The 12,234-nt window shown below is 30.9% G+C and overlaps 1 protein-coding gene across 1 annotated transcript in view; it reads left to right on the forward strand.

Annotated features, from left to right (window-relative positions):
- The window catches only part of LOC100169574 (glutaredoxin domain-containing cysteine-rich protein CG12206), a 39,945-nt gene that overhangs the window by 3,002 nt on the left and 24,709 nt on the right, over positions 1–12,234 (forward strand). The window contains exon 2 of the mRNA XM_001946851.5: positions 7,010–8,007. Coding sequence (XP_001946886.2) covers positions 7,024–8,007 — 984 coding nt within the window. The 5' untranslated portion in view covers positions 7,010–7,023. The remainder of the gene's footprint in view (positions 1–7,009; positions 8,008–12,234) is intronic.

Raw genomic sequence — 12,234 nt, forward strand, 5'->3', positions numbered from 1 at the left:
AAATATTAAAAAAAAATTATATTATGATACTGAAATTGTTGTATTCGATATCAAACCATTTTTAATACTTGTTATTTAGCTTTGGAATTTTAATAGAATCTCATTGGTGTTGGATTAATATTTTTGTTTCATATGATAAATCATAATTTGCAATTTCATGAATAATAATAAATGTACGAATATAATTAATACAAAGTTCCACTCTATAATATAATATAGTTATCCCTATTTCTTTACTTTGATTTTCTAGTTTAAACATATTGTATAGTCATAATATAAGTAATAATCTATATACATCGTAATTATTCTCTACGCGAATTCCTGAATTTCTCCTAAACAGCTTGACCGATTTTGATGATTTTTTTGTGTGTTCGAGTGGGTCCCTGGATGGTTCACAATATTGGACTCGGTAGTAGACGACCCGGAGAAGCGCCAACGCAAGGATTTTGAAATTTACGATAAAAATTGAAACTTTTATTCTGTTTATTTAAACGGTTTCCATTGGTTACATATTATCTTAGTATATCACCTACCTAATATTAAAACTATTAGGTAGTAAAATTATGCCATAATATGCATATTTTTATTTTACAGATATATAAAAAATAAATCTTTTGCACGGGAAACATACGGCTAGTATAATATGTATATTTTCGTATTGATATATTATATAAATATATTTAGGTATTCAGTTTAAATATTACCTTTTAAGTGTTTAAAACAGTAAAAAAATACGTAAATAATATTTACTTTGACGTGATGTCTTACATCCCTTAGTTAAACTATTTGTTCGTATGTTGGTGTTTTTTGCTGTACCATTTACATAATATTTATCTATAATTGTATGGAACGACATTATATTTTTAAAAAAATCTTCGTTTTTAAACACGTTAGGTAGTTTTTTACGCTGCATAGGATTTAAACAGATGCTGTGTATGAGCCATCCGAAAATAACAAAAGTTTACGTGTATTTTATTATATTATTATTGTTGTTTAATCTCGACAAGATCTGCCTGGTCATTTGTCCTATCAAACGAACATCAATCATCACACATCACAGTGCGGAGGTTGGACGTCACTCCGCGTCTGCGGCCCGGGATTGAATGGATGTCAAAAAAGGCAATTCTTTTCGAAGTCAAACATCGCCGGACCAAATCATCGTGTCCCACGGCCAAGACACGCTTTCTAGAGACAATGCCATTTTTACGCATATATTATTATTGTTATTAAACAGCCTTTCGTATTGATAATATTTTTCTCGTCGTTAGCATATTGAATACTACTCTCTTGCAGCCACCGGTGCGTGGACAACATAACTGACCGAAATCGTAATAATAATAATAATAATAATATTATATTTAATATAATAATAATATATGACGTCCGATTAGAATTCGCCATGTTTTGTTTCTCGATTTTCTCTGACCGATCGCGAACGACCGACGACGCTCCACCGCACCGTCTCGCCGCCGATCTATTCTTCTCCACACACCAGACACACGCGCATGGTCCGCCGAACAATGAAGAAAACCCATTGTTCTACGGCACTACGCACAAGTCATGGTTCGCACAGATATTATTATTATTTTAAAAATTGATTCGTTTGTTTTTTTTTTCATAGTTTCTAGTCTGAAGGATAAATTTACTCGATTAAGTAACATTTTTACTCTCCAGAACCCTGACTTCCATCACCGATTGTACCTACATTTCTGTATACGACCACTGAACCGAATATTTTATTAAAAATATTTTACGCTTATGTGATTATACACGAACATTTTATTATTTTAACGTTTATATGACAATAATATAAGTATAATTTTAAATTAAATTCAAGGATCGAAAATCTGTGCAAATTTATACCGGTAAAATATAATTAACTTTAATGAACCTCCCTATCATTATTTTCATAGAAACCTTCTATCTGATAATATTGAAATTTGTTTATAAGCCATAATGATATAATATTATTTATAGTAGGTGTACGTAAAAAAAATATGATAAAACTAATTGTTTCCCAAAGAATTGTTCTAAGACATAATTACATAAATAACAATACTAATATAATATTATTATTTATTATAGGCATTTTGCATCATATTCGCAATTTCACCGATAATATACCAAAAATTATAGCAAAAGTCAATCTATACTTTCGTCCAGCGTTTACATATTACAGAAATCCTTGAAAATATTTTTTTTAACATTTACGTACGTATGTGGTAGTGTGTTTATATTTATTAGCAGAAAAAAATATTTTATGCAGGAGGTACTGTTATATAAGACAGAATTACTGAATGATAACCTAGATCCTATCTCGACCATATAGCATATTTCTCTAACCATGTACTAACTATAGCTGATCAATGAAATATTAAACCGGTTTCATTCCATTACTGTTGTAGTAATTGCATATTTCCAGGAATATATACCCATATATTTTTTATGATATTTTTAAATCAATGACGAAAGATTCAGATAAGTTGTAAAATAATATATTCAACGTCCGTTTAAATGGATATTATATTATTTGTCACACGCTGTTATGCGAATAAAAGTCACGAGCATATTATACTGACACTTCAAAATTAACTAAGATTAATAATAATTGAAATGTAAACGTTCAGCTAAAATCAGATAATTCATAATTTTTAAATCAGATGATTAGTGGCTAAATAAATTAATCATGCACATGTTCCTACCTATTTTAAATCTAAGACTTCGTTCCATGTTCAACAGCAAATCACATTCAAAATATAATATTTATTAATATTTAATACGTGTAAAACAGTGACCGGTGTAATTAAGTCGTTGACATAAATTATATTTTTTATTTCTAGCAAGTGTCTTCTACATTAACGTCATTTTGCATCCATAAATTATGAGTTTTTTAATATTAGGTAGGTACTTTAATTTGTAATTTGTTAACATGACCAAGTTGATTTCGTAAATAATTTTATAAATATATTTGTTATATTATGGTCGATTAATGCAAAAATCATAAAAATTGTGTCACTTTTAAATCTACTTATATTATGTTGAAAGTAGTTTTGTATGTGTAGTAGCTAATAATTAATTTTATATTATGTACTTACAGATAATTTATTATATAGTTGCATATTTCACCGACTAATAATTTTCAAGTACCAAAACTGGAATACATAATAAATAAACAATATTGTAGTAAATTTATAGTAGGTTATTATTTATACCTAATAGATTTTAGTAAATCAATCGCAGTTTATTCGATTTTGTTGTGTGAAAGAAATGTATAAAATAATATTGAATAGATACTCCTTAGAAATATTGTAACTATCGCGAGTTATAAAATATTATCAATTTAGGTAATTTGTACTTCGCACCTATATTTTCACTTTACTAATGAGCGACTACCAATTATAACATGTTTATTAATTAGTAATAATATTATATACTAAATTAGTATTACTAATAATATAATATAATCAATAGAAAATTCGTTAAGAGACCGAATTCAAAAAAATCAATTTCCTTAATTAAACATAATTTATACGTTTTATCTAGAAATCACTCGGTTGAAGAAGAGAAAAGAGCGAGAGAGAAATAATTATAATATTATCAAGTATAAATCTTGATTCTTGATTGACACGAAATTCCATAAATATATTATATAAATACAAAAAAAATGACATTTACTTAGGTATTTTTATCGTATAGCTACTAACGTGCTAAAGTCTAAAACACATTAATTAAATTCAACGATGATCTAAAAATTAATAATATACCGTAATATAGACTACCGCAGTCAGGATTATGGTTTTTTTTTAATTACATAAAAAAAAATTAGTATGTGAACATAACATATTGAAACCATCAACGCACGAGTGCTGAATGGCTTGTGTATGTTTTTTTTTAACATATGATTATGATAATATATTACATCATGATTCATGGTACAGGTACTCATTCGGTCGACCCAAGTGTACTCGTAGTAGATAATAGTAATATTATTGAGAGATGTTCTTTTTGTATGAATTACCCTGTTAACGAATAATATTGTTCTATTTTCGTTCAGACTTGATTCTTTTTCAATAAAATGTTGTTAGTTGGTAATTTTTTTTTCATCGTGTTTTTATTACTGGCAACGACTAAAGAGTGTTAAAAATAATAAGTTACCATACTAATAATTCTTGATACATAATAATTTTTTAAGCGAATGTAAATTTTAACATGCAACATGATATAAGAGGTTTTAATTTCCGTAATAATTATAATAATTTAATTAATGAGATTTATATTTTGTTATATATAGATTGTATCGCGTGTGTGTGTTATGATAAAAATAAATAAGAATTACATATTGTATTATTGTATAGTAGCTAATAACTATAATTTAAAGAACAAATTTTTTCCTTTATTGCTTTGTTTTAAAAACACACACCTAGCTATAATTTATGGAGTTCAAAATTGATAAAATTCCATTTACACAACATAATATTGTATTGATGTTATAAATATCCAAGAGCACGCCCAAACAGTAAAAAAAATATGACCTTATACCAACTTATTAATAATTGTACAGAATTTTTATTATATAACAGCTATGGTTTTAGTTTTACATTAAGTAAACCGATTTCAATGAGAATGTTATAAAAATATTTGATAACCTTACTGTTTCTTTTTTTATTGAATTAGATACCTGCTGTTTATATTAATTATCTGCTAAGAATAATATGTTTTATTAACTTTTTAGCTGTTAAAAATAACTGATTTTGATTTTATGAATACTGAATAACATCTCTGATAATAAACAATAAATTTACTAAGGATTGAAAAATCATTTTGAATTTCAAATTGTTATTCTATCAAACAAGTAAAGGTACATGCAAGCCTTATTCTTAAAAAAAAAAAATAGTACACTAACCTAATTAATTAGCATACTTTGATTTATAGTTTGGGAAAATGTTTCGTTATAATTTTACAATACGAGTAATGTGTATTTTTCGTGTTACAAATAGGGCTAACATAATTTTGGTCCTTGGTACTTCGAAGGTAAAAATAATATTAGGATACATAAATAATTAAATGGTTTAATAGGTACCTACGTTATTATATTGAATAATATTACACTATTACAGTATAAGCCATAATTATCTATTTTCCACTCGCATCATATCATTTTTAACCGATACCTTTAATATGTATGTCAGTATTTTAATTTTTTTCATCTGTACCGCTTTTTAATTTTTAAAGAATAATTACTATTTTTAGATCTTTATTTTATATGATAAAACTATAAATCTATGCGTTGATTCTGTATATGTATCGTTTTATCTGTTGGTCTCGATAGACAGTCTCGGTGCATTATATTCTGTCAACATATACATAGGTAGATACCTAGTACATTCATAGGTAATATTACAATATGTTTGTGTTATAAATTTTTTTTTCACCGGAATAAAACTATCATATTAAAAAGCTAAATGATAAATATTATCATATCAAATGGTATAGATTTTGTAGTTCTCCGTACTCATTGTGCATTTTTTTTTATCATTTTAAACGCGTGTGCCATATATTATTATACCTATCACCTATGTGTATTTCTCCGACGTTTTTGATTGAGGTCGTTTCTAATACATATACGTTGTTCACCAAAAATATGATAAAAATCTGTCATAATGCATTTTTGTATATAAATTGTGACTTTCCTAAACGGAGAGCCGTTAAAACTCGCACCACTGTAATTCACAGGTTCAAATGCAAGGGGGGGGGGGGGGCGAAAGAAAAATAAAACACTAACGATTTTGAGGAAAACTATAATATAGTCTTAGTGGTGGTGGTGTTTGTGAAAATAATATTATGTTTATGAAGACGCTCATGCATTAATTGTTGTCTTCGTCTTACACACGTACGGAATTTAGAAAATGTCCGTTCCCTAGCTTCAATAGTGTGCTTTTAGTAGTTTTAATATTATAGTAAATTTACCAACTATCCAACTTTTGGCCATGAAAATTATCAGCTGTAAGTGTCGGTGATTTTTTAGACATTTTAATTTGCAAGATAGATACGGGTATGTGAACTATCACAAATTAAAAACGCTCATATATTTTGCTTGAAAACAAAAATATCGAAGAAAAGACGACGCTTGAACACGGATAATGTGTTTGCTTAAAAGTCTGATAATAGATCGATTCACTCTAATATCAAAAATAACATCACACTATAATATTATATTGAAACTATATAGTGAACGAAAATTTGGCATGTCGTATACGTTTGTAAGACGGAGACAACAAACGCTACGTCCTCTTAAGTGAAAGAATGTTATCATGTTTAGGTCATCGTCATAATATCTCAGTGAACACATAGATGAATAATATTGCAGTCGTTTAATATGATGAGAATTCACCGAATGGCGTTAAGAAGACACTGCAATCGCGTCGTAACGATATGTTTTTCACTATAAATATAAACGAGCATTTTGTCTTTAGCGCCCGTGAACCGACTAAATTGCAAATATATATCGTTAAGACCTAAACGACCGTTATGACTTATTCATCACTCGTATATTATAAGTACTTATACTCTATATTCTTTGTAAAAACAGAAAAGGCGAGGGCTTTATAGTCGCTCCTGCCGCAGTCTTGTTATAAATTACTTATAACGTTCAACATATTATTATAATCATCACTTCAGAATAAAACATCATGATATTATTCTGTGATATTATAATAGACACCTACAAATTATATTTTATAGTTTTGTTACTTTTCGACACGTCAGTTGATAATTTTCAATTACCTATTACATATTATTAGTCCTGCAGCAGGTGACATGAGTATAGTATATTATAATTTATAATAATAGAATAACGTGGAATTGCTATATAATGTTGTGTATTCTAGTTGAACTCACCTTATACTCTACCTAATACCGCACTGATACCGCGAACGTTATACCTATCTCTGTTATATTATATTGTAATATTATTAAATTTACCATAATGACGGGATTTTGCGTGTTTCAGGTTTCGCGGGAGCCATGTTGGAAACCGTAGCAGAGAAGAAAATCCCGCCACCACTGCCGCCTAAGACCCGCCGCGGCTGTCTGAAAAACGGCGGCGTCGAAGGCAACTGTGGCGGCGGCGCGACCATCCTGCAGTCCAACGGTCACGTGGTGAAAATCCGAATAGATCCGATGATGGTCGACGGAGGCGGCGGTGCCGGTGACCGCGTCGAACGGGATGACGGGCCGCGCCGTGAGCACGCGGTGGGCCGCCGGTCCAGTACAGTCAAGATAAACATCACTTGCGTGGACCCGTTCGTGTTCCGCCGGCACTACACCGACGTGGATGACGACGACGACGAGGACGACGACGAGGACAGGCGCTCGTCGTCGGGACACCGGTCGCCTCTGGACAGCGGCACGGGTAGCGACCTGGACACGGGCAGCCGCCGGGACGAGAGCGACGACGGGACGTGCAGTTGCGATTCGCTGACGAGCAGCACTGCGGATCCCGAGACGGCTGTGATGGCCGTCGATCTGGCGCCGGGACGGGTGGTTGTGGCCGCCGACGCCGATGCCGTCGAGCCGGTCGCGTCCGATCCATTGGCTGTCGAACCACCGGCGCCGGCGCTGCAGGCCTGTACGGCGGCCGGGGTCGTGGCCACGGCCACCGTCGCGACGGTCGTCGAAGAACTGCCAAAACGTTCGACGCCGCAGGCCGTCCGCGTCCAACAGCGGTGCTACAACGACACTTCCACGGCCGCGGTGGTCGCAACCGACCGCGTCATTGACATGGACAACACGGACCAGTATTACAGCTTTCACATGAACGAGAACGTGTTCGACGAAGTAGACGCGGCAGCCGTGGCCACCGCCGCATCGCCGTCGGACGACACGTTCGCGGGGTGCAAAACGGTGGCCACCTCGGACACGATACGCAGCGCCAAGGGTACCATCAGGGGCGTCAAGAACCGCGTCAGGGCCGGAATAGCGACGTTCTTGCAGCCCAAGACCAACAAGGTGAGTTTAACCATCTCGGATAATCATATTATTGTATATTAACAGACTCTTGAATAATGTTTCACTGATGGTTCGGTACTTAGTGAGAGGGGAGAGTGGAGCAAAATGTTAAGAACTTAATATATATGTATATTGTTGTTTATGGCGAAGGGGTTTGTTGAGGTTTAAATATAATAATAATGTAAAATCTAAGCTTCCCTGCAAATATATATGTATATATATATATTTAGATTAAATGTCTACCCAATATGTTAATTATGGTGAAGCCAAATAATATGATTTCTCTAGAATACCCCAATGGTTAAGATCACGGTAATGGTTAATAGTGACTAAAATTATTTTGCAGGGTTGACAAATGTACTTCTACCCCCCCCCCCCCCCAGTAGACAGTAACTTAAGCGTAGTACGACTTCATATTATAGCACTTTACACGTAATATATTTTAAAAAAACGTTTTAAAACATTATTATAGCATCTATAATCTTACGTATCGTACGTATCTAAACGCATAACAAAACCATGTTTTCAAACATAGGTAGAAATATCGAGGGTGAATTCACAAAGCTCAACGTGACGGACGATTTTTTACATTCCGTTATTATATTATCATGTCATGAAGTTTCTATATGAAATAGCAATTTATATTTATATATACTTGTGAGCTAAAGCAATTATTAAATTAGTTAAATATTTTTTAAACAGTTGAAACCTATAAACTCTCACATCATCACGAGTTTCTCTCAATAAACAGGACTGTTTTTATTTTATGTTGTTATCAAATTGAAAACCCACTTCTGATGAAATCGGCAGCAATGATTAATACTATAAATATATATCATCAGTATGAAATAACTGACGATTTCGTTACATAGACACACCTAACCATAATTTGTCCACCCAAAACAATGACCTAGATATAGTGACTATATTTGATACCTACCTATATATATTATACTACAGCAGTATACGACGACACGCGAATAATGTGCCTTTTCAAAAAAAAAAACAGCACATCATCAGATAATATAATATTGTGTACCTACCTTAGTACCTACGACACCGCACATGACATAACGCCGTCTGGTCTGTGCTCATTCGGTAGAAATCAATAAATAATATTATTAAATACCTGTGCGAGAATGTGACACGGAATTTCGTTGCATCTGCAGCCGCCGGTGGCGTTGCAAAACCCTATCGTCGTGGAATAGTTTTGGAACATTTTCGTTCTGTTACGTCATAACGATGAAGAACGCGTACGAGAGAAGATAAGCAGTTTTACGACATTCAATAATAATAATTTATGCATGTCGAACCATCCGACGTTCGTACAAGTACAATGACAGCTGTATTACATTAGCCGAGAAAAAAAACCAATTCCATTAGGTATAGGTTTTTATAAGATCGAGTTTACTATAATACCTACCAATATAATATATGGTCAGGTATTAAGAAATGGTCAAAAAATATTTTAAATTTCACACTGTCCCCTGTCGGGATGAATATTATAATACAGGTGGTTGGTATAGGTATATATAACCTAGTGTCAAAACATAATATATCATCTGCAATAGTAGGGAACATAATTGTATATGATTAATGAGCAATGTATTGCAGACACGTAGTAATCTTACAAACAAGCCGGTAGATTTTTTTCGAAATGTTATTACTTAAAAATATAATATACAGTACTTGTGATATACATAATATGCATATATTTTAATGCACCTATATGTAATAGGTATTGTATATTATATTTTGATACATAATAATTATAATATACACGTGCCTGTGAAACGCTCAATTATGTATAAATAAAATATCAATTATTTTGATGAAAAACAACGCAGTGATATAAGTTCAATTATACAAGACACGTCATAAAAAAACAATTGCACGAATTTATATAATAAAATATTATAATGACTCGTCGGACGAATCGATCTAGTTCTGCAAATAAAATATATATTTTTATGTTGAATAAAATGTTAGGTTATGTCGATAGTGGATACTTTTTATAATATTATACATAGATAAATATGAGTTAAATGGATAAATAAAAAATGTGCTATAAAATAATAATCGATTTTTTAATGGTTTTTTTTTTTTTATTATTGATTGTTTAATTAAAAAAAATCATTGGGCATAACTTGCGGTATCGTACATAAATTAATGTTTTCAATTCACTGCACACGTACTCCGAATCCATCAGATTCATAATATTTTAGCATAATATAGGTAGGTAGGTATGTTAGGACATGTATATTGTAAGCCGTGAGGAGATTATAATCGCTTATTATGATTTATAATATTTACATAATTTTATACCTACAATAAGTATGATTGTTTTAAAATATGTAACAACCATTTTCACGAAAAGAATTGTATCGTATTTTTTTTTAAAACATAATTGAAGGCATTACAAAACGAAGTTTGAGAGAAAAAAATGTGTTTTTATTATTATAACTAATAAGTTTTTACTCTTTTGTTGACAGCATACATTTTTAATTCACCACATTAAACCAGGATATGATTATGAGAAATCCAATGATTAAAAATGTAATTTTGAACGACTAGTTAATTTAGTTACACGTATTTGAAGATTTGATTAACGGAGTAGTAGACCAACATTTTGTGGAGTACCCTTGGCTAGGTACTCTATCAACACTTAAAATACTTATCCATATTCAACTTATTTTTGAAAAATGTGGTTTTACATTGACTTTGTGACAGTATACTATGTGAAAATATTATTACTTCTTGAGAAAATGAGTGTTAACACTATTAACCTTTAACAATCACCTTGTATTGTTATATGTAATTACTAATTAACTATAAGTAGGTACCACCTATAATAATATAAAATATTTCCAACATTTTTTCCTAATCATTGGCAAACATAATTTCTTATTACTAAAATTTCCTTATAATATCACTTAAAGTAAACGATAAGGTAATAAAAAATAAATACAATTAATAAATACACGTTTATAACTAAATAGCTTTATGAGAGTATAGGTCAATTTCTCAATTAACACAATGGGCTCATAAATTCCCATTCGACAACGAATGTATTTTTTTACAGTAATAAACGTATAATATTGCCAATCGTTATACTAAATACTTGAATTTAATAAAATATGTTATATTATGAGTACCAGGTGTAGTAGTTTAAGTTGTATCGTTATACATTTTATACTCTTTCGATTTTAGAACAAATAATTTTGTCTAATATTTTACTTTATTTTAAATAAAAATCAAACACTATTTAAAATTATTTTATTCATTTAACCGGTACCTACATAATTTATTAAATGAAAGAAGTTGTATATATGTAAGATGTGACATACATGCCTCTCGATTGATCATAATATTATCTGCAAAATAAATACTTAGAAATTATAAGGTATTATATTATTAAAAAAAAAATCCATGCCCAAAGAGGTGTGACCACCAATAGGTTTACTCTTTATATAGCATAGATTGTAAATTTTCTGTTACTCCTTTTTACTGCAAATTAAATATAGTAATTACTTTTCAAAACAAGACAAAATACAAACATCTAAATACTTGTACCTACTTATAGGTAGACGTGTAAGCTTTATGCACGTCCTATTCATTTAGTCTGAACATTTTTTAGATTCTGAGTGGAACGATGAATGTATTGATTTTACAATGATGTGTGTTTTTTTTTTTTTTTTTTAATTTTTAATTTTTTTTTTTTGTGTCTGTGTACACGATAAATAGTCGAAATAATGCTTCGATTATCAACTTCAGTATCTTGTTCGATTGGAAAGTGAATATCGTTGGTGCATTGGGGAGGTCAAAATTTAAATTCCCAGTAATTTTCAAAAGCACCGTGAAAAACAAAAGAAAAATTAAGGAAAAACGGGAATTTTTACGCAAAATCGATTTTTCACAAAATTGAATTTGGTTTTTGGTGTAACTTTAAAACAAATGACCGTAGATACATGAAATTTTCAATGGTTGTTTATATTTCCATTTTCTATACACGATAACATTTTCAAAATATTTTGATTTGTTTTGAGCTGTTTACGGACAATTTCAGTTTTCCAATTTAATTAGTTTTTTTTTTCTATGAATGTCAATAAAACTTTATTTGCTGAGTAAAAATACTTGAAACTTTAATACAAGACTCCTACTATATTTTTACAATGAGATTTAAAAAATATTAAAAATCCTTAGTCACAGTTTTTTTTTATTAGCATT

The sequence above is a fragment of the Acyrthosiphon pisum genome, chromosome A1, assembly GCF_005508785.2.
Source record: "Acyrthosiphon pisum isolate AL4f chromosome A1, pea_aphid_22Mar2018_4r6ur, whole genome shotgun sequence".
Taxonomy (NCBI): Eukaryota; Metazoa; Arthropoda; class Insecta; order Hemiptera; family Aphididae; genus Acyrthosiphon; species Acyrthosiphon pisum.